This window comes from Anomalospiza imberbis, chromosome 3 (genome assembly GCF_031753505.1).
Source record: "Anomalospiza imberbis isolate Cuckoo-Finch-1a 21T00152 chromosome 3, ASM3175350v1, whole genome shotgun sequence".
Lineage (NCBI taxonomy): Eukaryota > Metazoa > Chordata > Aves > Passeriformes > Viduidae > Anomalospiza > Anomalospiza imberbis.
In genome coordinates this window covers 65880088-65907678 of record NC_089683.1, presented here as the reverse complement: position 1 = coordinate 65907678, position 27591 = coordinate 65880088, and the positions used below count along the sequence as shown (strand labels likewise).

The window sequence follows — 27591 nt, the reverse complement described above, 5'->3', positions numbered from 1 at the left end:
GGGTTTCCAAAACAAGTCAAGGAACTACTGTAAAGAACAGCATATTTAAGATTATGTGCATAATATATAAATGTCCTAGAATGTCTAGAATGTCTAGAATGCGCTAATATAGTGCTTCATCTTCTTTTCTGTATTTGTCAGGGCTTTTTTCCACAAAGTTACTCAATTTTCTTCTGGTCCTGCATTTATTTTTGTGAAATATTTTTATATTACTCAGTATTTCTCAAGCTTATGTGATTATTAAGAGCAACGTATTTTAGTTTTTCATTGTGCAATTCTGGCAGAAAGCACAAAACCATGGAAAACATTTTAAGAGTTCAGATAGTCTTGCTCGTAGACCACTAAAAACAGTTGCAGGATTTTGATGTATTTCCTTGCGTTATTAGCCATATCAATCTGATGCAATCAGCACTAACTTGCTTTTTCCCTAAACAAAACATATACACATACAAGAGAGAACAGAATGAAATATAATACTTCTATATCTTCCACAAAGCTATATTCTCCTTTTCTTTTGGGGACTGCAGTACTGTGACTTCTGACAATTCAGAATGGACAGCAATACTTTCCAGTCAAGATACAAATCATACTTTAACCATTGTCACTGGTGATAATGAATTCTCTTTTACTTACTCAAAAGAAAACTACCTTGCACCAGGCATGAGAAATGTTTTACCACAAATTTTGCTAGGTGCTTTGTCATTGTACATGACTTAATTATATAGAGTATTTTGTAAAAGAAATTCTTCCTTACATCTGTACTTCTCTTCCAGAAGGCCCTTAGAAAGAGACATCAAGCCAATTTTCAGGGACTGCACTCGGATTTTTCCAGTTCGGCCACTGAAATTATAAAGACAAGACAATTTACTACAGTTACATTTTATTGCATTCCAACTCAAGTCTATTATATAATACAAAGACATTGGAGAGCTATATTTCAAATATACGTCAGATCTCAAAAAAACCATTAACACTAAAATCACATTAAGAATTCTTCCCTTATAAAATCTCAGCTTGCCTTCCAAGTGGTTTTATGTGTCAAAACAGCTTGTATTACTACAAAAGAACAGACATTTAGCTCTGCAAAGCTCTGAAAGTAATTTATTAATGTGATACACACAGAAAAAAATACATGAGCACACAGCAGGAAGGCCTGTTACTCAGTGTGAAACACAAGGACTGTAAGATGAAACCAGGTTTTGACATCACAGTAATTAAATCTTTTTTCTTGTTTTGTTTTATGTTTAAAATGTTCTGACATACACGATTTTGGGACATAAAGAGGCAATGCACTAATTCAAAGATTTGGAGCTGTCATTCTTTTTAAGCAATGTCACTTCAGGCTCATCTTGTCCTGCATGACAAAAAGTATGTCCAAACCTAAAAAGCAACTTGAGAACAGAGAAGTAGGTACTAAAGCAAGTAATGTTAAGCTTGCAGGGCAAACGTTTTTCAAAAAGATACTAAAAAACAAAACCAGCTTACAGAGACAAGGAAAATTTTAAAGTTCAGAAGATCAATGCAGAAATATATTCTTAAAAAATCTTTTCTCAAACATGAAAAAAAATATGACAAATTAAAAAAAAATGAAAAAAATAGTCTTTAAATGAGATGTGGCAAAAATATCTTTAAAATAGTTAAACTCTATCTGTTACACACATAAGGTTAGCTGGGTCATTCACCACCAAGTAAGATAACACTAAATTAATTATCACCTCAAACCTTACTTTGGTCCTTTCTGCAACACAGAAGTTATATATACTTTAATTACTTTTGAAGTGGGTATTACATATCTCTTTCTATCCTATCCATTCAGCATATGGTCTGCTGTCTGATTTACTTCACAAATGTTGTGCTGAATACAAAATTATTAATTTACTCCTGGGTTCTTGATAAATTAGCTAAGCAACTTACAAATATTAGTGCATTTGTCTTCACAACATCATCTAATCTAGTAACACTAGAAAGCAGTATCTTCGTTCCATAAGACAGAACAGAGGTACAGAGAAATTATTGCCAAATTAATCAAAAACATCTATTACTTTTACTGTCTAGTTGGAAAATCAGGACCCAATTTTCCAGAATGTTATAAAAGTGCCACCTTTTTATATATTCAAGCTTAGCTTCAAATTACCTCTTTCAATCACAGACACTACATCATTCTGGCAAACCTTGCCATCTAAATGGCTCATTTTACACCCTGATAAAGTTATTTCCCTATTCCTTCCTGTGTATGGTTGTTTGTGCTTTAAATTTATATACATCAGAAAAAAAAAGTGAACATTCATTTGGGTTTGATTTAACTCAGGACTGACCAGATCATTTGTTTGTTAAAGACAGAAAGTGAGACTTTGCAGCTAAAAGATGAGGGCACAAATCTCAAGGCTTCAAGCATCGCCTGATTCCAGGAGATTTCTGTAGGATCTTTGAAAAACTTCCTTCACACAAAGAGCATTTTCTCAATAAATTACATAAATAATTAAAAAGCCTGCAATATTACATTTTTCAAAAGAGTAACACATTCATCCCTAGTCTTTTTCTTGGAAACAGATAATTATTAGGACTGTAATGTCATATATACAGTAAAAAAACCCAACACACCAAAACCAAATGCCACACACACTCCCTCTCTCCCCCCAAACCCATAGACATTGTGGTCCTGACATTTCCAAGCCAATGGTTTAAGTTTTCCCATCTTAGTGAGCTACAAAACCATTGAGATTAGGAGGGGCCTCCAGAGACCAATGCCCCTGCTCAGTCAGGGAGAGCAGGTTTTCCTGGATCATATCCCATCATTTCAGTATTGTCAAGGATGGAGATTGAAGAGCTTCTCTGAGTAACCTGTGGCACTGTTTGATCACTCTTACATTAAAAACCTCTTTTTTTCATATGTTTAAGCAAAATTTCCTGTGTTCCAAGTTGTGTCTGCTGCCTCTTGTCCTGTCACAAGAAACACCACTGAGAAAAGCCTGGTTCCATCTTCTCTTCTGCTCCCACTGGATATTTATGTACATTGATAAGATCCCCTTGAAACTTTTCTTCCCTCAGCCTCTACTGGTATATCAGGAATATATATACTTGGAGTATATATATATATATATATATATACTCCAAGTCCTTAATTTTTTTCATGGTCTTCACTCATGCCAGTTCATGGCATGAACTGGACTCATGCCAGTTTGTCCACATGTCTTTTGTCCTGAGGGAGCCCAGAACTGAACCCAGGACTCCACATGTGTCTCACCAATGCTGAGTAGAAGTGCAGGACCACCTCCCTCAAGCTGCTGGGAGACTATTAGGCTACTTTGCTACAAGCCTGTCATGCAAGGTACTTCTGAATGACAGCACAACCATCTAATTGATCTATGTGTACAAAACCTAAGAATCAAGGCCTTATAGTGGGAAAATTCAAGAAACTTTTTAATTTCTGAATTCATAAAAATTTATGGATCATATATACCACAAATGTCAGCACACTATTCACACTCATTATAGCAATACAAGCATGCTTGTCATTATAAAATCAATTGATAAGGCCACTTTAAGCAGCTCAGATATTTTTTTGCTCTGATCCGATGAAGGGGAGCTTGAGTTTATTCCCTTCTCTAAACAACTTCCTAACATAGAGTCAGGATCCAAAACCACTTGACAGGCAAACACACTCTATATCATAGTTAAAACCAAGGCCTGTGAAACCTGTAAATTATAAATGTACTAATCAGGATATAATTAATACTAAATTGTTGAATGTAAGCGTAAAAACTTCTGTTTATCAGCAGTGGTATGCAAATATTCTGTAGCATTGTGATGACATAGACATAGTATATATAAGCATTTTAACTAAGTATGTGAATGCCAAAGGGACAACCAGTTAGCGAGATTTAAAAAAATCTGTCAGACAGGCAACACGATTAAATGTAAGACATTGCAAACAGGAATGCACAATAAAGAATCTTGGAAAACAAAATTCTAACATAAAGGCTAGAGGAACCCTATGTCCCTGGGAGAAGAGGCACAATAGCATAGAGACATCAGGTGCTAGGCAAGGAAAACTAGAGAATGCCTAGACAACACTGGCACTGTAGCTGAGGACTACCAGGGACTGCAGCTATCAGTTATCTGCATAGCCCAGCAACACGAGGCAGCCTAGTAGATCAGTGAAGGTCAGCACAGACACCTCCCCGTGATCACCCACAGACAGGTCAGACAAAGGAGCTCATTTTCCTGCCAGGGCCAGAACCTTCCCAGAGCCTTCTTACTGCTATCACAGCCTGCTAAGCTGCTCCCACTGAGTGCTCTATGAATCCAAACAGCCATCATAAACACAGGGGATGCAAGTGGAGTGCATGCAGAAAACTTCCATCAGCTACTGTCAAAACCAGGGCATAAAGTTAAGGCTGACTGAGCAGGTATCTCATCCTCATTCCTCAGAAGTTCAGCTCTTACTGAAATGAACACGCTGGTAAGGCCTGGGATATTAATTCAGGCCAGTGTTAGAATCTGCCAGGTGTATGAGTGCAACGAAAACAAAGTTGTGATTCTTCAGGGGAAGATTGAACTGCAGAGAATGGTCATGAAAGACAGCGCTGATCATATGGAAAATGTCGGCATAGATATCACAGATACCCTTCTCAGACTAATGTACCAAAGAAATTAAATTTAAAAGAAGGCATTATCGAAAGTATCCTAGCATTAAAAAAAACCCTAAGAAAATTTAAAAGTTGAAATACAGGAAGTCAGATAAACATTGCAAAATATTTAAACATTGCACATAAAAGTTTCTTTATGGGTAATTCTAATTGAAATGAGTCATCGCCCTGAATCAGTACATATAGAAGCAACTCATTTCAAGGGGTGTTAAACTATTCCATTAGTACTGAAAGCTTTCTGTCCTTTTGATATAAAAGGTGTCTGGAGATTTCAGCAAATTTGACAGTATACAGTTTAAAAGAAAATCCACCAGCTATTGCTTTTGGATGCTTTAAACATAAGCCTAGCCAAAATATTTTACAGAACAAAATTTCCTTCACAGTTCTCACTGTAAGTATCAAGATATTTATCTCTAATTTCATAAAAAAAAAAAAAATTGGACTAGCCAAAACAAAGAACTTTAAAGTTTGGAAAATGTTTATAAGGGCAGATGTTGATGTCTGGAACAACTTTTGAGTCCTTGATGTAGTAAAAGTCACTGAGTAATTTTACTGTTTCTCTCCTCTGCTCAGAATGAATCATTCCTAATGTGTCAGAAAATACCAGAATATAACAGACCTTTTAAAAATAAATTGGTTCTTTTTAAGGGCCAAAGACATCTGCAGGTTAAGTCTGGAGAACTATTCAGTTTGCCATTAATCTTTGAATCTGTAATTAAATCTCAGGTTAGCAGCACTTGACTAACAGATGCTTTTTGTTGGCAGTTTAACAACTTGACACATTTTATATGCATAACACCAATGCAATATATACAATGGAAATGCCAAGACATAAATTAGCTCTTTTGTGCAGGCCACTTTAGAAAACAAAACCAAATATTCCAGCTTAGAATTGCTGCCTGGTCTTCTAGCTTTTCTTTTTCTTCCTGGAGTGAATTTGAAAGGAGAACAAGGAAACACACTGTAAAATGTAATTTTCTCTCAGTAAACTTTCATCCTCAATTTTTCAAAGTTTAAATAAAGACTCAGGTATTTAAAGGGGCTTGAAGAATTATCTACACTAAGTTTTCAACATAACAGTCAAGGGGAAATGGGAGAAACTGGAAATATTATTGAAAGAAAGGTTTGCTGCTTACCAAGTACATTTTAAATATGAACAGATTAAACAATTGACTTCTACCTGAAGTTAAGATGCAAAGGTAAGCTAAAGAAAATGAAGTCGATTTGTGTTCAGTCTGAAAGAAAACAAAACCCAGCCAGGAACTACAAAAATTTTCTGACATTACTACATCTATTATTCTAAATTGGCAATAACATTTAAGTCAAATAACTCACTTGATCTCCTGCTTTATTTGCAAGTGATGTGTTTATTTATTCACAATACAGAACTCTCCAAAACAAAAACAAATGCAGGAAGAAATCCCAGTCAATATTTGATGGACCCTCTCATTTTTCAGCAGTAATGGGGAGAAGTCTGTCTAATGGAAATGTCACAATATTTAACAGCAATGCTTGAATGCCAGTAGCCAGCAGATAAATGACAAATGGTTCTATGTACTCCGTTCCCTCCTTCCCTATCCCCTAAAATCAAAATAAAGTAACATAACCATGAAGTCTAGGACAACCGTTATGTAATCCTCTGAGGGGGAAAAAAAAAAGCTATGAACTGTTAGAATTTGGCACTGAGTGAACATATTGAAGATAATGCATACATCTACAAGTAAAAGCTCCCATTTGCAAAGCCAGGTATAATAATTTTTATTGCTATTCAAGAAATACTTTTGCTCTTGTCAACTTCAAATGGGGAGAAAAAAAATTTGTAACCACCCTCATGGAGCTTCTGATCTGTAATTTTGTTTATAGCTCTGAACTAAAGCACATATTCAATCAGACACACTGAAGCGACCACAACCTGTACTGAACTACTAAGTCTTTAGTTAGCTCTGAAAGAGTCCTGAAATGCCTTTGCTGAAGCAATGTAAGGAGACACATTTTAGGCCATGGAGGAGCTGATGGAAACCAAGCCTTTCCCCAGTTTTTACTACACAAGGGAGATAAGAATAGTAAATGTCACTATGAAAAATAAGCAACAAACTCATGACTCTGTCATAGTTTTACAAAAAAATATTCTTTAGGCAAACTCAATGCCCTTGGGAAATACAGTCTTGCTGCCAGGACAAGGGCAGGCGGACCACATAACACCAGCCCTCAGAACTGATCCATGGCAAGAGCTGTACGTGCTGGAATGCAGCCACAATTAGGACACTGCTGACCCTCCAGAATCAGACAGGCCTTATTGCTGAGATCACAACAACCTCCATTTGATAGAGGACTCAGGGCAGGGAGCTCAGCCAGGATTATGAGTGCAAGTAACTAAGTGTAAAATACATGAAAAAACTGTCCCCACCTATGGCAGAAATAGAATCTGATATGAATAGCTATCAATCCAGTAAACTCGGAATATTCACAGCAGGATCACAGCTAAAGCAGTGTCCTAGCTCTCTACTCACATATGCATTTTTTTAAATCCTGTCAATGTTTCTTTGGTAGTAGTACAAAAGCAGTGTATTCTTAGTTCAGTGCTGAGCAGGACGCCATAAGAAACATCTTATTGCATGCAACTGCACTTTCATTATGGAGCCAAAAACATCAGAAGATAACTTTTTAATAAAGAAATTTTTAAGGCTTTATAATTTAGAATTCCTGGGGGTACACATTGTGACAAACAAACCATTTTTCTTACCTATCATACACGTTGAGTAGCCAGTTAAGACACATGTCTACACAGAGAGGAACATTCACCATATCTTTGTGTTTCTCTTCAAGTCCACTGTAGATGGTAGTGAGACAGCTGATCACATCCTGGACACCAATCAGCTGATCATTTTGACTCAACTTGTGCTGTTTGAAAACTTCACTTGTCGTGTTCAGGTCCAACAGGTCCACTAATAATAGATTTGAAAAAATAATAGGATTTAAAAAAAATAAAATAAAAAAAAGAAGTGTGAATACACATTGACAAAAATTGTTTATGTGCAAATTGTAGCAAACACTGCAAACAACTAGACCAGTGGCTTTCATTTAGTAAGGTTATAGTGAGAAACCATTCTCTGTGACAAGTCAACAGCATTTGGGCACGATTTATTTAAAAAGTCTAGAATACAAACATTATAATGGCACCTCACAGTCCAGAACAACATTAAAATAGTTGCTAAAGTAGTCTGTGTAAATTAGAGGATCCTAACTTTGGATACACACACAGAGAATTCATGAGGCTTACAGGATTCTTCATATTTACTATAAAGCAGAACCTTATAAAATGACTATTACTTTTGATCAAATGTAAAGCAAAGTGAATTATTAGGTAAGAATTCTTTCTTAAAGGCCTGATTAACCAAATAGAAGTCGCTAAATTAGGGCTTAAAATAAAACAGGGAGATTATTTATTGTAGTTTTCCAGAACACTAAATACTATGCTTTCTTGAAAAATATTTTTATCTCCTTTATTACAGAATTCCTTCTATAAGTAGTTGGTGATGCAATGGATATTTTACAGGGGAAAAAGAGTTTTGCTCTCAAAACTATTCAAATGTGATTGTGAAAATCTGGGGGTCGCATGGTGAAAAGAAAAGGCCATCAATGAGCTCTTCTACCTCCTTTTGCAAAAGAAAGTGGAAAAGATGAAACATAAATGGTATAATTCTCAGTGAATTTTTTTATGGAAGGAAGGACTTTAAGTTAAAAATGTATTTGCAAGGTATTAGCATGCTTGCTAAAATATACATAACATGCATTTGGAGTATATTTGCTGAGTTTTCACCCCCACAGCCTCAGGCTGCAGGAACGCGTGGCTAGAGCTGCCCTTGCAGAGACCGTGGCTGCCACGTGGATGGGCGCTCCAGAGCTATGGCGTTTGCCTCCCTGCTAGTGCTGAGCGCTCCGGCATGGATTCGTAGCTTTGGTAGCTTCAGCTGAGAGGAAACAAAGGGACAAGAGAGGCACACCTTGCCGGCAAGGCTGAGAATTTTTATTTCTCGCATGGCTGCAGCAGTGGTCAAAGCAGCCGTTCCCAGCACCAATGCAGGGCAGAATGGCGCCGGGACAGCGAAAGCATTGAGTTATATAGGGGGTGGGCGGACAGGGGTGGAGAACCCCCTCGCCCAATAGGGACAGACAACAGGGAAGTGACATAGAACTTAACAACCTATGGGAACATAACAGAGGTGAGTACAGTGTTCTGGGACAAATGGGAATGCAAAGGTGGGGTGATTGACACAGAACTTTCTGTGAAGAAGCAGGGAGTGAGTCGTTACAAGACTGACAGGTAAGAGCTCCCTTGGTAGACAGCTTGGAGCAGACCATTGTGAGGGGAAAATAGAGGTACAGAGAACCAACCTAACTAACATTTATTAAAATCCCTAACTAAACCAACCCAAACTACAACATATATTAAAAGCGCATACTGAGCTGTTTGTGAAGAGTCAGTAACACATTTGCACTATAAATGTCATCTCTCAAATGGAAAAAAATCCACATGACAATCTCTGACATGTTGTGAACTGCTCTTCACCAATCATCATAATGAATCATAGAATCAGAAAATTATTTTTGTTGGAAGAGACCTTAAAGATTTTCTAGTTCCAACCTAGCAACTTGAAATGGTAGGGACACCTCTCACTAGACCAGGTTGCTCAAAGCCCTGTCCAGCCCAGCTTTGAACACTACCAGGGATGGAGTATCCACAACTTCTCTGGGCAACCTGTGCCAGTGTCTCACCATTCTCATAGTAAATAATTTCTTCCTAATACTTAATCTAAATGTCTTCTCCTTTAGTTTAGAACTGTTTCTCCTTGTCCTATCACAATCTGTCCTTTAAAAAAAGTTACTCTCCCTATTTTTTATAAGCCTCCCTTAGGTACTGAAAGGCTGCTCTAAGGTCTCTCTGGAACCTTCTCTTCTCCAAGATGAACAACCTCAGCTCTCAGCCTTTCCTCACAGGAGAGGTGCTCCATCCCCCAACCATCCTCATTGCTTGCCTCTTGACCTGCTCCAACAGGTCTACATCTTTCCTGTGCTGAGCACCCCAGATCTGGATGCATTATTCCAGGTGGGGTCTCACAAGAGCAGAGGGGGAGAATAACAATGTTAAATAAGGATCCCAGATTTGCAGCCTGTGCAAATTGGATAATTCTATCTGGGCTGGAAAGCAAGGTCAACAGAAAAAGAACTAAGAGGAAGATTACATTAACCATATGAGCAACTCTGTCAAGAACTCAGTTATCATCTACCAAAAGGTTACATTCCCAACCTCTTTTCCCCTATCTACCCTTCCTCACATCTTTGTAAAGTGAGAACACAGCCCTTGCCTTTCCTCTCCTGCACTAAAATCGGTACATTCCATTCTCATCTCACAGCATCAGATTTGCAGGGGTTTACATTTGTTTGGTTTTAATTTTCTTTTTTGTTTGTTTGGAGATATTTTAAGTCCTTCTCTTGGGCTTGTAAACAAATGCCAGCCATGTATTTATCAAAGAGGCAGACTGGTAACTGCAGCAAAACACCTTGCCACTAGTTTGACCTGAGGTAGCCGAAGTGTTTGGCAATACACTCACTGCAGCATAATCTTCTACAATAGTTATAAAGGATGTGATACACTGCAAAAGGCTCACAGGCATATTTAAAAAAAACACGAACCCACAAACAGTTCACAGTGTAACCCTGACTACTTTTTGAGATGTGGAGGGAGTGAAGCCAAGCGAGGGTAACCTGCTGTTCCCATGATATACATAATGAACTTAGGAGATGGCCACTTTTCACACTCCCCCTTCATGACTTCAAAAACATTAATGACAAAGAAAACCTTTGTCATGGTTTGACACTGGCGCAATGCCAGTGCCTCCATGAAAATGCACTTTCCCAAATCATTGCTGTGAGATGTGACCAGGAACAGAGCAGAGCAGGCCCAAGCTTAATAACAAAAGAAAAAACAAACTTTATTAAACTACTACTACTATAAAAAACACAGACACTAAATCCAGGATGAAGACCCTCCAAAACACTCCTCCTTCTCCTACCCAATTTCCAAACAAACCCACAGTGAGACACCACCCAGGATTCCTAATCAAGTTGCCACCCTTCAGATAATCAATACTCAGTCCCTCAAAGGAGAGAGAAGTCTCTCTTGCACCACAGACTCCCCCAGGAAACACAATTGCCACCCTTGTGTCTCCATGTCACACATGGCAACTGCCCAGAGAAAATCTGCCAGTGTGACACTCTCCTTTCCATGTCACAGTGCTCTCACCACCGTGCATGGACAGACTGCTCATAGGCCTCCTTTAAGGATGCTTTGCCAAGGACCAAAAGAAACAACAGTTCAGCATCTCATCTTGGGACTACAGTCCCCACCATTTTCTTCCTCCCCTGAGGCCAAGGGTCTCAAGAACAGAGATCTACTTCTTCTTGAAGACAGAGGGCATCACCACACCCTCGTCAGCTTTCTTCTGTTCTTTCCATTTCTTCTGTTGGTAGTCACTGAAACAGGTCTCTTGGCCCACCACCGCATCCCCCTAAATGCAGTCTCTGTTGCAGGAGAATTTGGTTCAGTCTATGGCTAACAAGAAAAGTCTAGCCACAAGCCACTCCATCATCTCCTCCCACACAAAAATTTCTTCTTCTAACATCTCAGATCCCAGACTGTCTCTCTTGTACTTCAAATTGAGGAGGAGTAATATTTTTACAAAGTCTTCATTTCCCAGGAAAGGGTTAAAAGTTCATGCTCCCCGGATGGCACCTCCACAGGGGAGGTCTGCACAGCACTCTGACCAGAACCAAAGAGAGAGGTCCCCTGGGATTTCTTGCTTTTAACCCCCTGTGTTCTTAGAGGCATGTCCATACCTTCAGTGGTCACTCCAGGTGCCAATATCCAAACCTGACCACTGATTGGTTTGACCCAACTTTCTGAAAAGAACTCGCTTCCATGTCAAACCACGACAATCCTGTAAAAATTAATGCAACCAGTTTCTTGGTTTTGTTTTGGTATTAGCTTTTATTTGATGTTTGAGTCGTATGAGTTTTTTGTTTGTTTGTCTGGGATTTTGATGTTTTCTGGTTATTTTGCAGCCTGTTTCTGGTTGCAGAAAACCCCCCTTTTTAAAGCTTGTGAAAATTCAGAAAGCTTTGGAATGCCAGGAAGTGGTAGCCTTTGGCTTTGGCTTAACAGTAGCATCCTTGCACTGAAAAGAAGTAATTCAACAGACACTAAGTCTGCTAACTTCCCATCTTGATCTGCTGGCATTAAGATCTCTCATTCACATTTCTGCCTGAGCATTCCAGAAGGACCTGGGAGAGGTACTTCCAGTATTTTTGTACTAAAAAACACAGCAAGACTGACACTATACTAATGCAAATTAAGCTAAACTTACACTTTTGGCTGGCACTATCCATGGAGAACAACCAGAGGAAATTACTTTCATTTCTGCTTGCTTCAGCACTTACCTGGCTGAATATAATTTGGGACAGGCAGTTATACTGTCATGCCATTTCTGGCATGATGCCTAGACAGGTTTCAGTGCATTTTGGCATTACCTTTCTGCATCTGCTTGAACACACTGAATGACCAATCCTGCTTTCAACTAACCAATGGGCACAAGGATCATTTCTTCCCTTTCTGCAGCAAGGAGACTTTCCCAAACAAAAAGAGAAACCATATCATTCTGCACTGTTAAAGCAGGTGTGAGTGACTGCCTTAGGAGCAGCTACATGCAGCTGCTAATGGCAAATTTAAGGCTGCTGTAATCCCATGAAATAGCCAGGTATTACTGTGGAGTTTTTTAATAAAAAGGCCTTGCAAATTATACCAGTTCCTGCACAGAGACTGCACTCTTCCCTCAAAGAGGGTGGTGCTCACAGCTCTATTAGTCCCTGATGTCTAAATGTTCCAATTTTTCCCCTTGTGTAGTTGATATTCCTATTAATATTCTTAAATTTTAAATCACCTAGAAGAACTCAGCAACAGAATTTTGAGTATACATGGTGGTTTTGTTCCCTTTTTGCCTTTCAGTACTATACTTCAGTATGTAGGACATTATAATTTCTTGAAAATTAGCTAAGGAATGCTGCACAGGAATAAAATATCAGAACCTGGTGCTACACAGCTACCCAGTACATCTGCAACACAGGATACTCTCTCTGGCCCCATTCTTCTGCTACAGTGAGAAAGCACTCTCCCTACATCTGCCCCACATAATCTGAGACAGAGAGGCTAAGAATTTGTTATTTCCAACTTGCAACTTTTCTTATATTCCTGCAAAAGCGGTACACATATATATGAAAATGTATGTCTCTGCAGGAATCTACCTGTCAAAAAACAAAAAAGAAGAAACACAACTCTACTTTATCTTTTAAAAGGAGAAAGAGGAAAATGGGACTAACTTCCCTAGAGCTGAGGTTTTTTGACACTTACCAAGAAGAGATATGGCATCAGCAAAGTTTTCTAAAGTATGGTGCTCCAATGAACATTCTAAAGTGCAATTGGTCCCGAATCAGCTTGTAAAGCACTTACATTGCAAAGTCAAAATCTATCAGGTGCAAGTGGAACTGTGCCTCCAGCTCCAGCTGTGCTCTTGGGAGTTCCCACCAAAAATGCCTTTGACATTATACACACGCCATGTCTGTGACAGCAGTTTGTCACATTTTACAGTGATTTCCATTTTTGTTGATTTGTTTTGATGTTTTCTTTGCCTTAGCACATAAGCATTTCTGAAGTATTCTGCATCCAAACACCTTTAAAATGCATCTGCAATTAAAATTACAGGAAATACAATGGAAGACTAAAGTAACTCAGACCCAAAAATGAATGGCAGTAGCACAGAAGATTACTCTTCTCATACCTAAAAATAAAACCAATTTTTAATTAAGTACACATGTAAAACAAAGACAAAGATTTTTTGGCTGTTGTCTCTTCCCACAAAGCACAGAGATTGATTAAGCAAACAGCTTCATAGATAATAAGACAGATTGGACCTGTAAGTATAAAAGTTTTACTCCTAGCTCTTTCAAAGTGGAGTATTCTCTTTACTTCTTACTATTTCCTTCTGTCCTCCCCTCCAACTCCCTCCCCTGAAACTGGAGACAATAGGAGGGCACTTCTTAAATCTGTGAATGAGAAGAGCTAATCCTGGCATTTATTACAGAAATTGATATATTCTGCAGTAAAAGCAAGAGCAGAAAGTATGTTCCTCTTCAAAGTTTATCAGAAGTAATAAAAAAGAAGCTTGATCTATACAGGTACTCTAGAAAAGCTGTATGTCTGTCAGAAATAGGCAGTATGATTAGAATCTGTCCTATGAAGTCTGTTTCTTCCCACTCTTCCCTGAGAAGCAGCTCACACGAGGAGAATTTTAGTCTACTTTCTGATCTCTTGCTTTGCTTTTTGTTTTTAGGTACATGCTGATGAATACTATATACCCTGCATACTGATAAGAAAAAAGCTCAATGTTCTTTAGTCTTGCTGGGAGATGAAGCTGTAGTCTTTGGTGGGACCATATCTTATGAAGAACTGGTGATAGGTATTGATAAGAGCCTGTGCTCTGCACAGATACAGTCCAACTTTCTGGAGCAGCTAGCTACTATCTCAGGCACAGGTTCATTCAGTATGATGTATATCTGAAGGCCAGCTAACATCAGACTTTGTCTTCTAGGCTGGAAGGAAAACTAAGAGATCCCTCTTTGTGCAATTCCTTTCCTGCTTGCACCCCTAGAAGGACTTTGCACTTCTTGTATTCCTATTCAGCCTGCAGTATTGTGCACCCTTCAGGGCTGAAAAGTCTTTCCATGCCAAGGACTCTTAATCTGTAAGAGGAAAATTTGGTAATATCATACATCTTTCTACCATCTGTTGCCAAGATGCTTCAAAAGGCCTAAAATCTGCAACCTTTACTCACCTTCACATCCCACATCTCCTTCCAAAATTGTCTAGTTTCCTTTTGCTTTTTCTGTTAGATGTGTGCTCTGATTTTCACCTTGTTCTTTTCTGTTAGATGTGTGTTCTTATGTATTTCATTTTCTGTGGTTTTTAAAATTCAGTTTGTTTTGCACAGGAGACTCAACAAGAGCACAGATCCTAGTGTGGTACTTGCTGTGTGACTTGGAGAAGACCCAAGTCCAGAGGCCAGGACAAGATCTCCTGATCTATCACTTCTGAGACTGCTAAACTTTGAATGTACATCATGTAACTTGCTGCTGAATTAAACGACACTTGTGATATAATAGGAAATGCTTTTTAAATCCCTAGCAATATAAATAAATAAATTTATAAGTAAATAAATTTACCTATAAAACAAAAAATTTGAGATAAAAACGATTCTTAGTGAGTTTACCATTTTAACTTACCTGCTGCACCTCTTTTTTATTAATTTTTTTTATTTAGTTGCAATAACAACACCTACTGTTGGCAATTCTTGCCATTTTGTTGGTTGACAGTGTGTCAAGGATGACTTGTCCTCTGTAAATGTTGTTAGACTGAAGCTGACCCTCCCTTCCCCAAGTACTGTAGAGAAACAATTTCCGTCAAAGGCCCAACTCACAGCACAGTGCTTTCTGCAGTCTGCGGATTTTGATGGCCGTGCGGTAGGCGGAGAAGCGCACGTTGTTCAAGTCAGCTGAAACAGTAGAACAGAAACATGAGCAGCCCTAAAAGTACAGCCTATAACTTTCCTTTGCATATAAATCTTCATATTTTGGAAGAAGTCTGATATCCCTTCTCTTTGTAATTAATTAATAGGATATATCAGAACAAATTAAAAAGCCTGACAAGTTGAGACCTCAGTTCAATTCACCTTCAGGGAAAGCCTCCTGACTGACAGTCCAGGACCTTGATGAGAGTGGCCCTCCAGAAATGCTGACACTACCTTGGCACATGTAACACATATATATACAGGAGAGTCTCACATACGTATTTTGCACTGGTGCATAGTTCCCAGACTCAAATACTCTAAGTTTCTCAAATTACATCTCCGTCAGATAACATACAGGAAACAGAGGGCAGCAAGCATCACAGTAACAAAAAAAATGGCTTAAGCTTTAATTTATATGCCATGATTTTGCAAACTGTGCTTTAAAAGGGACAGTCACATAGCTGTAAGCTCTGTTTTAGAAACTGATTGGTACGGTAACACTTTTTCCTTCACTCAACAGTATTTTTACCCTTTCTCTCCTTAGAATGGGAGATTTCACAGTAAATGTTGATGCTATCAGGGCATGTTGAACTAGTACCATAATACACTTAAGCTTTTACTGAAAAGGTAGCTGCTCTATTTTATTACCAAAATTAGTTCCTTGCAGACCAGCTCCCTGGTTTAAACATGCAGAGTGCCTGTATCATTGGAAAATTCCTTGTGAAGTTAAAAGAAAAAAAACCCAAGGTACTGCATTAAAGCATACAGTCAGAGTACATGGTTCAGAATTAATAGTGCCAAAAGACAATACATAACGTGACCAAGGCAGTGGGTTTTGGGCAAAGTGTGTCTCATCACAAAGTGGGAAATGCTGTTACACTCAGATCATGAGAACTCAAACATGGTCAGTATCCAAATGCAGCTTTTACTCATAGAATAAAAATCACAATGGCTTAATAAATGCACTCACCTAAGGACTGGAAGAGATCAGTCATTTTAGGATGATCCCAACAAGTCGTCTGTGTCTCATGACTGCAAAGGAACAAAGTAATTAAAGTTTCAGGAAACACACATATGCACTTCCAATGAATAAAATCTTAAAGATATTCTGATTTTCTGCATTTAAGTGGTAAGAAATCCCTCAGTTCTAATTAAAATGTATGACCTGTACTATCCAGCTCCTTGATTTTATATTCACAAAGTTAGTCAGACAATAGCCCACCCATATTTAACAATATTTACTTTTGATTCTAACTGTGATGGTAAGAGCTGGACTCTGACCCTGCAGCTAAGAGGTAGAAGGTAATCAATTAATAAGGTAAAAGTACATTTCCCATGCTGTAAAACTATAAATATAGTTGTAAAAATAATTTTAAAATAAAAATCTTGAGATTTTATTTCAATCTTCATTGCATATCTGCGCACATGTATCAGAACATAGGCAATGATGTAAAGCTTTACCCATAACATATATTTAACATGTAACATGATCATTTAGGTTGAAAAGGACCTTTAAGATCATGGAGTCCAATGGGAAACCTGATCAACATTCACACAAACAATCAATAAATATCTTGATTTAGGGGACATGCTCTACACTACTGTTCACAGAACAGAAGTTCAACAGGCAGCATCCCTTAACCTACTGATTAGTGTTGCTGTTTCAATTTATCAGTTTCAAGCAGGCAGCCATAGGGGTCAAAACATGTATTATGTAAGGTCCACTGAAATCTCCAGTTCCCTTCTACAAGCCACACTTTACTTGTATTTTTCAATATTAACTGCTGGAATGATTGCACATTCTTGTCTTACAAAGTATTTACATTTGAATTAGATTTGCAAGTTAATTAATCAGAGAGGTCATGTTAAAAGGATCATAAGATTCCCTTTAAAAGTTAATGAAAACAAAATTATGCTGTCTTAGAAAATTTAACAGTAATGCTCAGAGAACACTAAGTATTTCACCTCTGTTTGTATTTAAAATTTGTTAATATACCCATTTTTTCCTGCATAGAGGGAAACATGATTGTAAATAATTACTTTAAGAAGGTCACTTTGGTATTAAATGTAGTGAACAGTATCATCATTTGCTACATATAAATGGCTGTACCTCAGTGAGTGCATAGTAATTTATCATCAAGGTTAACTTTTTAATGGAGAAACCAACCAAGAATGAACCCTTTTATGTTAGGTGGTACAAAAAATTTGTACAGAAAGTCATTGCTCCAAAGAGCTGCAGAGACAGGACATGTACCATAAGGGAAGGCAAGCTCCTAACAAAGTAACTGCTGAGGATCCTTTTGTGTATGCATTTGGCTCAAACATACACCAGTGGAAAGTGCTTGAAATGGGTCTTTGTACATGGGACATGATCTTCATTTTACAGTCCATTCCAGCTTTGAGTCTAGCCTAGGTATTCAGAGTCAGCTTCTCCCCATCATGCTTCGCACTCTGCCATGGATCTCATTTGTCTATCTGGCACAATCACAACTTTGTGAGTGGTTTTTCAAGGACGTTCATAGGCAAAGTATGTATTTCTTATTAATACAATATGTAAAAATCTTCTTTTTCCTCTGTACCCCCTAGTCACTGGCTGAACATGACTACATTTAAACAAGAGAGATTTATAGAGTAATCAAGACTTCTATCAGAACTTGACTGACTCTAAAATACTATAGTAAACTCTCCTCAATTCAAAAGAAAACACTTAATACATCTTTACACCTGAATACATCTCCCTGAATAGAGGATTTTATTTGATTCCATTCTGATATCATTATCACATGAATTCCATTCATGTTTCAAATTTCCAATAAGGTGGTTGAGGCTCTGGTAATGCTAAACTTCAAAACTCATGCATGCCAATAAATCAGTGGGTTTGCACTTTTTAGGTAGACAGTTCTAAAACAGCACTATGCTTATCTTTGTCCAGAAAAAATAATTTCAAAAACAAGTAGATTGACAATCATTTTCCTATAAAAGGCACACCTATAAAACCAATCATGAAGCCAGAAACAAGAAAGAATATATTTGGATTTCATGCTTTGCCATGGTAAAGGCCGGTGACTTTCCAGCATTGTCACTCTGCTGTCTACATATCACAAAAAAGCACAAATACAGCTATAGTAAATACTGAAGTAAACAGGAACAGGAAATACAATATAATAGTTCATACTGCTCAACTTATTTAATAATCTCAAAGCTACTCTGGAAACTGCCAAATGTCTCCACTATCATGTTAACAGGATGCCATAAATATGTTACCCATTTAGAACTGTTGACTAAATACACTGCAACTGCCCACAGAAATGAATACAATATGCGATCAGTTTAATAAAGCTTGTTTTAAAGACATGGCTTTAACTCTAATTCCCTACAAAGCCACTTCCAAAAGTCAATCCCCAAATCAAAACAAAATCCCCCAAAACAATTGGTGATTTTACTGTCAACATTCTAAGTTAAAGGATTTCTTAGGATATTCTGAGAAAAATCAAAGCCTTAACTAAAACACCTTCAATTTTTTATGCTAAAAGTAAAGGTAGGTGGCAGTACTGTGACAGAAGCTGTAAATACATTTATACACAGACAGACATTTCCCTCTATTTAAAATGTTGAAATACCAATGCAAACACTGTATGTAAACTACAGGCAATTTAGCTGAGTCAAATCCTGTTTACTGCTTTAGAAACTGTGATGGCAAAACTAGCCATGATCATAGGGACTTTGCTGAATTGCAGCCATTATGTCCCAGGTCCGTTTTCTGGCATTAAACATATGGTTCCATGAGCAAATATATTTCTGACTAGTGGGGTGCTGTAAGGATATCCCTGAGAGCTGCAGCAGAAATGCAAAGTTTTAGCTAAGTCCTTTTCTATTTTTTCTTTCTTTTTTTTTTTTAATTGTTAAAAATATAGAAAAAAATTACTTATATGCTTGGATAAATCCTTGCCTTTTTTTTATTCCCCCTCTGGAAATATACTTCATTACGCATTTGCAATACTTAATTAGGATGTGGGTATAGTTAATTGCAATTTAGATTCCAGCTTCTAAGTAATTTATAAACCCATATGCAATGAATAAGAGCTGATTTTACTAATCAAACTTTATCCCTTAAATCAAGTTTCCATAAATTAAGAGCAAACAGTTTCATTATTGAAATGTATACTTTAAATACAGAGTTTCAGTACAGTTTTATCCGAAAGACTAAAATCACTTTAACAGTGAAAACGTGCCATAAAAAGTATGCCTTTTTTCTATTTTGTGTTTATTTAACATGAAGTGGAAAAGGTAAATGAGATATCCTGCATTGTAATCTCATTTCTCCATTTGATGCAGTGAACAACTGAACAGCTAAATTTTCTCTTTACAGAAAAACACAAAACATGAAATTTATGCCCAATGAAATAATGACCATAAAATATTTTTCTGTTTCTATTTTATTTGCAAAAAACATACAATTGTGTCAGACTACATAAAGACCAATGGGCTTTTAAAAGTTATCACTCAGTTTCTTTCTATGTTATACAGATTTTGTAAGAAAGGAGGCCAAGTAAGCATCATCTGGTGCAACTGAAAAACGGCAAGAGAGAATCCCTTCCAATTCCTTAGTCAGTACTACCTGACAGCTGCTAAGTGACTACAGAGGGTGAACATGACTGTGCCAGCCTAATCCCAAAACACCCAGCAAGAAACCACAGGTAACAGCCAAGCAATTCCATACAAGAATCCTGCAGAGAAGAGGAATGGGCTCAGAGCTAATGAATCACCAGCTCAACAGTCTGTTCAGGTCAAGGGAGGCAGCAGCTTCACTGTCACTGGCAGTGCTGCTACCACTACCAAATATATTCCATGGATAGGTTTCTTTTAGGCACCAAAGCCTGTTCCATGGGTGGCATAAGGAGGGATTTCTGCTATTACACAGAAGTGAGCTGCTCTACAGGGCAGTAACAGAAGTGGTATGAGCATATTACATATTTCCTTATGGTTTAGTCAGGGAAGAATTAAAAACATTTCCCTGAGAAGTGATTTTTATTTTGTTCCTATCAAAAGTATGAGTTATTCAGAGCAATAGTCTTCTAAATTTCTTCTGCCAAACTTATGGACCCAATATGAGCCACATAGCAAAACATGCATCCATGAATATATTACCTGACAAAACAGTGTAATTTAAAATGTATTTGTGTAAATGTCACTAACAAAAAAACACGATAACCATAAAATATTCCAAACTACAAACCACCCACATATTAATGAAGTGCTCTAAAGCTTACATGACAAACATTTCCCCTTACAATCTGTTTCTTATCCATTATGTTTGCTGGCAGCTTTCTAATTATAATTGGCAAAGATAAACCATTTAAAACACACTTCCTGATTGTAAATAAAAAGTTGAGAATCAGTTAGTATGTAATTTAATTTATGCTCTAGAAATAAAAGAACAGTCCTGCTGAAATGAATGGATTAAGTTCAACATCTCCAGGTGTTTCAAGGTGATCATAAAGTTGTGAAAAAAATCCATTTGTTCTTTTCCAGCTTTTTTGTACAAGAAAGAAAACTAGAAACAGGTGGGTATTTTTTATCATTTCTTATAATGGACAAGGCATCTGTTAATAACCACTGGTGAACACCACAAGAAACAGCACTCTGGCATGAAGTTAAGTATCTTTCTGTTCCTGTAGTCATTTGCACAAAACATTACCCAAAATCAGAATCTTTACTGATTGCTAATGAATCAACAGCACTCAGAACTCTGACTTTGCTACCCTTGCCAAATTTCAAATGGCATTAACATCCCTACTTGTTGTCATGTTGTTTTGGCTAGATACTGCAAATTTTTCTCTATTTTTTTAAAGCCCATTAGAAAATACTGTTTTGTGGTGAAGAGTTGGTATAATGTATCACAAGGGTATTGCACCTTAGAGGTTGGTAGAACCATTTATATGCAGATATTTTGAAATCACTCCAGAGAAATGTGCTACTGTATCTCTTTAATTGAAAATGAAGACGAGCACAGGAACTGATAAGTGAAGAAACTCTCAAACCTTCAAACTTGTATTACCTCTTTCTGTAAATTAGATCATGTTTTCCCTTCTAAGGGAAACACCTAATACTTGTAAGAATGAGATTATGGATATAATTATAATAAGAAAAAATATTTTTTTTCTCTGTTCCTTTACTTCTCCCCCTCTTCCCCATACAGGCATAAACTAAACATCAGCAAAGACTTTCTGAAGAGTCTTAAAAAATGGAGAAGCAGAAAAAATTTTATTCCTGTTCCCATAAAGCTGAACAAAATATAGGAGGTGATAAAATAGGATTTCTAAGATGCTGGTGATGCCAGCCACTTTGCCGGATTACAGAAAAGGCAAGGCAACTATGGCATTTGATATCGATCAATTTAATGGCTGCAACAAGAAAGTGCTCTCCCTATGTAATGCCCTGCATGAGATTAAACTCAGTGCGACCTCTTCTATAGTGCCCTTTTTTTTCTTTTGCACAGCGCAAATATCTAATAATTTATGGCATTGAAAGGTACATGGCTGAAGAACACTTAAATTATAGTTAAAAGGAAAAACAGTGAGAAATGCTAGGGTAATTATGCATATTCATCATGTTTCCCTCATAGATGTTTAATGATCATAGTGTTTCATTTATTATTCTGTTTCTCTTTGGAATATTTTTATTGAGATGCTATGTAATAAAGGCTTTTTTTTTTTTTAATTTACTGTTACAGAGACCAAGGATGTCTTATTTGATGATCCAAATAGTTATAAATGAACAACAACAAAATTTTCCTTAATAATCTCAAATCTTTACAAATCAACCTATGAAAAACGTATTCAATGGCAAGTTCACCAAAACTTTTGCCCAAACCTCACACTTTTATTACCTACAGTGCACTGGTAAATACTGTGCCTTCTGTGTTGCATTCCCTTCCATATGCTCATTAGTTCAATTAAAAAAAGTATGAAAGACTATGCTTTTTTTTCCCACAGTCTCAAGATTTTGCAGATTAAGGTTCTCATTGAATTTTACTGTGTCTACAGAAATACGAAATATTCTGTAATAGGCATTAAGAAAAAAAAAATCAAACAGGAGGCAAAAAGGATTAAATAAAATCACATCAACAGAGGTAGCAACATTTCACAAATCTGCCTTAGATAGTAAGACAACTCAAGAGAAAAAAAGTGAAAGGGTAAATCATATGTGTAAGTTCAGTTCAAATATCCACTATAGCCCAGGAAACACACACCCTGATAAACCTGGGCCAAATGAATTATAAACCCTTCTTCCAGCTAAGCAGGATAGTTGATTCTTTCCAAAACACCCCAAACCAGACCGCCTCTGTCTGAACTTATAGGGCAGAGGAGGTTGGACACTGGCTTTTTGATTGTTCCTGTGCTTCTTTTACCTGATTAAATACAACCCCAAAAAGGGCAGACATGCCAACTGTTAGCAAATGGGATGGGGAGAACAAACTGGACTCCGAAGTCACCACACCAAAGACCTTCCACTGAGCCACTTCTCTCTACCCATGTAAATGCAAGCTACCTCTGGTGTCAGGAACCAAACAAAGTGCTTCTTATCTGAAAATACAGACATCTTGTATCATATTGACACTCTCCTTACAGATTAATTGCTACCTAAAGTACTTTCTCCTGACTTCTCAGGTGCAGTTCCCCAATATTTTAAAACTACATTCTGTGTGAAATAAAACTGCAGACTGAAGTTGGTTCTTTTTTCTTATTTTTCCCAAATACTCAACACAGGTACAACTACATTATAATCTGCAGCTATGTGACTTCCTGAATATTTAACATCTCTCATTCAAGGACACAGACAAAAAGCTATCAAAATGAAGTAAAGTTATAAATTCATGGTTGTCTAAAAAAGTGTTCTTATTCAGAATTTAAGTAACCTGATTTCAATTAGCATTTATTTCCCTTTCAAAATTAATTTTTAAAACTTCTCATTTTTCAACCACCAATCACTGGATCATACTTTTATTATCCTTGTTCTGCTATACCATAAAATAAACAACTGGCATCTTAAATCTTCCCTCTGAACACAGAAGTCTTCTCGTAAATACAGTCAGTTGCTCTCACAAGTTTTTGAGACTTATTGCAACTGTTCCTTCTACTCACGCTGTGCTTTACATCAAAGGCAACTCATTAAAAGACGTTAGTATAATTTAAAAAAAAGAAAATGTTATCAGTTTCTCCCTCTTTCCTAGTTTTTCTTTCTATATTAAAAAATCATTAAATCTTATTGACTGTTCTCTTGAATTGTCTTACTCAAGTAATCATTCCAAACTAGTAAGTTTTTCATGTCAGTATTGTTTTTCTCTCTTCTTTAAACTCTGTCTAAAATTAGGTAACAGACAAAGATTTAAAAAGGTATTTAAACCCAAGAGTACTCTCCAGCCTCATCATAAAAAAGCAAATGAAGTTCAGAATCAGCTGTTTTTTTCTTTATCTTCCACAATTCTCTGATTGATCTAGATGCTGCTGATGTTTAGATCAGTAAGAAATAAAAAATATAGGCAACTGCCAAGGCAGTCTGCTTTCCAGACTGCAAAGCTACTGAAACCCTCAAGTTTCTTTAAAAAAATAAATCCTACTAGTTACATGTGCCATTGTTCTTTTCCAAGACACAAGAATCAAGACATTGCTTTAGCAGCATATATGAAATTGAGAGATTAACTACTTCATCTCAAATAAGACTTTTCCAGTAATCTTTCCCTACTTTCAACAATCTTTCTGAAATCTCTCTCTATGAGCTGCATATTGAGATGCAGTAGTTACTTCTGTTGACTTCATTAAGGCCATCTTGAAAATAAAAGTGTTCTCTGCTGCTATAAAGACCTCGACCCTCAAAGAACTTGCCCTACACTTCTGCCCCCCTACCAAACGTTCCATGAAAGTCGATTAAAAACAATTTCTAAGAGATGCTGGGACATGTTTCTGAGCCTCACCTGGCTTCATTCCACAATCAAGCTCTAGGGCCACCAACACACTACTATGGGAGCAAGGCCTGTCCCAGGGGATACTTTGCCACCAACTGGTGTGCTTGAAGGATTGCACCTAGTGCACATATTGGAAAGGTTTTCTTCTGAACCAGCAATGAAAAAAACAAAAAAAGAAGATTTCTCAAAAACTGAACTTTTTCTGAGGTAGGGTAAGAGAGACCCCCAGAAACTCAGACGAATGTATAAGATAAGAAAAAAAGAGATATGCATATGAAAAATTCAAATTTAAAATCTTTGCTCTGCTCAACACAGTTCAGAAGGTATATCTTAGTTTGTTCCATCTGTTCCTATCTCTGTTCCACAACTCTGAATGAACTGGTGAGCTCCACAGAACCCTTTGAGGCCAACTCATGCTCCCAACTCCAGCTATTGACTCTGATAAGGTAGAACAGGTACATGAATCTTTCAGTGTCCACTAAGGACATTCCCACAAGAAAAAATGACAAGTTTAGGGTTGTTTTCCTCTTGCTTTCTGTAGTTTGCCACTTCAGCATTTTCCTTGAATTACTGCTGCAGGTGTGATCATTTTAAAAGCACTTCTGCCTGAGTCTGAGCAGTAAACGTGCCTCCATATCCAACTTCTGCCCTCTCTTCTTCCATTGAGAGGGAGGCAGGAACCTCTTCTCCACCATGTCACAGGTTTTGCTGCCTCTTGCAAAACTTTTAAGCAGAAGCACAAATGATTTTATAGAGAATTCAAGGATGTTCATAGCAGGTTTTTGCTTTTTCTGTTTACCTACTCAGACCCTTTAAAGAAATTAATCTTCATATGACAGTTTCAAAACTGCCACATCTCAAGAACGCTAACAGGTTTGATCGACAGTTTTATTGCTATCTGCTTTTCAAAGCTCTCGAGTACTTGTAAATTGTTTGAAGCACAAAATGTGGCTCTCAGAATTATGAGCAATATGCAATCGTAAAAAATCCTCACGTTCTTTTAAAATGAACTATCTTCAGGTCCAATTAACAATCATCCTACAGACTTAAAAACCCTACTCTTCTCCTAAACCCAAACTGATAATATTTTAAACATAGATTTCCTTCAGCCTAAAATGAACTACTGTGGGTCTTGCTTATACACTGTACCTTAAAATTTCATTTACCTTTCTAGCAAAGACCTATCCCCCTCCCAAAGCTGCAATATTTGACCTTAAAAGTACAGGCAAAAAAAAAATAAACACTGGTAGAGTAAGAAAAGCAAAGTTAGGGATTGTTCTTTGTAGAACACATCAAGATCTCCACACCACTAATTTAGGTATTCCATATTATTTTCAAAATTAATATCTCAACCATTCCTCTTGGTAATCAAGGCATTTGTAAAATTTTTGTAAATATTTATATCTGAGTAAAATTTACCTTAACATCAATTACTATAAAACCTATCATAAAGTAAAGATAACAAAAGAACAGACAAGGCCTGCCTATTTACAAAGGAATTTTGCACAAAATGAGGAATGGCCTCAATAGGTATTAGTCACCACTATTCTGCTCTAGGTTATGAACTTTGTGATTTTAAATACATTATTTATTCGTTTTTCCCCCCTCTACAGTTTATACTCTGAATGAGAAACACACACAAGAACAAGTCCAGTTTGAACACTGATAGTGTATTATACTAGAGTGCCTCTGCTGTTTCTTACATGAGTGAGGTTCTTAATTCAGGTTTGTCAGTGACTTGTTTTTATGTATTTCTAAATTATGCAGCATGCAAAGCAATAAATATGAGTTTACAGTATAGGCAGCATAACACTACATGGAGAAACTCTCAATAGCATTTCTGGCAACGACCTAGTACCTATGTTTTTCTGCTAGGTTATGGTGATAGGACCTTCTGTTATACTTAAGAAAAATAGAATCAAGGCAAACTTACTTGATATAATAGGGCACTTTGTTATGTGAAACAGATCTCTGCCATGGAAATTGTACTGAGGCTGAGGAAATAAAGAGAAGGTTGTTATTAGAAAGCACCTGTCATATTAAAAAATCTATCTTTTATTTGTTTCACAATTAATATGGTAATAATAAATTAAATGGAAACCATTAATATTTCCCATACAACATTCAGTAATTAGAAAAACATCAGAAGAAAATTATGGCAATCTATCAGGAGGATTACAGGCATCTATTTTGTGCCATGCTGGAAATAAAACAAATGTGGAGATTCTACTTCAAAGAAGGATGATAAATTCTGAGAAAGCAAGCTAGGCATTTAGGAAACCGCAGACACTTGTTTTCCTACCTCTATAGGATTATTATCAGTTTATGCCTTTAAAATAAATTATTCCACTAGTATAAATGTTCTGCAACAGAACAAGAAGAAGAAATAGCAACTTTGTTTTTATTAGTTACAACCCTTAGTTCCTATTTGCAACTCAAATTAATATTGATTAACACTGTATGGCCAAGGAACAAAAAAAAACAATTAAAACCTGTCTTGGCACTCCTTGACAAAGAACTATAATCTTTGCAGAATTTATGCAAATAAGATATCATCCAAAATATCAGGAAGGATTCTGTACATTGAGTTGAAAAAAGCATCAAGTCATACAGGACACTGCAACTATGCTGACCTAAACATCCCAAGAGATAAAAGGTAAAAAGTGTTCAGGCCAACAGGACTGCTGGTGCTCAATTTACAAATAGCTATTTACTGAAAAGTCATAGGTACACATATCAGAAATTACCAGACTAGTGCCTGGGTAATTAGGGTTCCAGCATGAAAAAACTCCTTGCACTAGTTTCCCTGTGGAAGCAGAGATTGCAAGAACAGGCAGGAACAAGTGATCACCACAATGAGATGAATTTACACTGCACACACACGGCAGCGCTTCTGACACAGAGCGCCTGCTCTCGGGTCCTAACGGCCCCCATTTAGAGCCTGGTAAAATGAGACACAGCTTTGATCCACACTGGATCTCAAATAATTAAACTCTCAATTAATGTAATTTTCTGCAAGCTTGGCCCACTTTAGGATTTATCCCTCTCTGGAAAAAAAAATCCACTTGAAAGTAACTCCTCTTCCCTAAAGACCTCTCTAAACTGCAGTGAAGCCTTACAAGCTGTATAAACCCCATAGGCTATTGCAGCTACACAGAGATAGGTCTTGCCCTGCTACCAGCTGGCTGGTGTCCAAGGGTTTCACGGCTCTAACCTCTTCTTAAACCACACAAAATATCATGGTTTATAATTTAAGAAATATTTTTGTACTGAAAGGCAGATTAACTGGGAAGAATATTTC

General features: G+C 37.1%; 1 protein-coding gene across 6 annotated transcripts in view; it reads right to left on the bottom strand.

Annotated features, from left to right (window-relative positions):
- Positions 1–27591, bottom strand: part of UTRN (utrophin) — a 302322-nt gene that overhangs the window by 42105 nt on the left and 232626 nt on the right. For all 6 annotated transcript variants that reach the window (XM_068184872.1, XM_068184869.1, XM_068184866.1 and 3 more), the window contains 5 exons: positions 26224–26284; positions 16296–16357; positions 15236–15310; positions 7393–7594; positions 755–840 (listed from right to left, as the gene is read on the bottom strand). In XM_068184872.1, coding sequence (XP_068040973.1) covers positions 755–840; positions 7393–7594; positions 15236–15310; positions 16296–16357; positions 26224–26284 — 486 coding nt within the window. The remainder of the gene's footprint in view (positions 1–754; positions 841–7392; positions 7595–15235; positions 15311–16295; positions 16358–26223; positions 26285–27591) is intronic.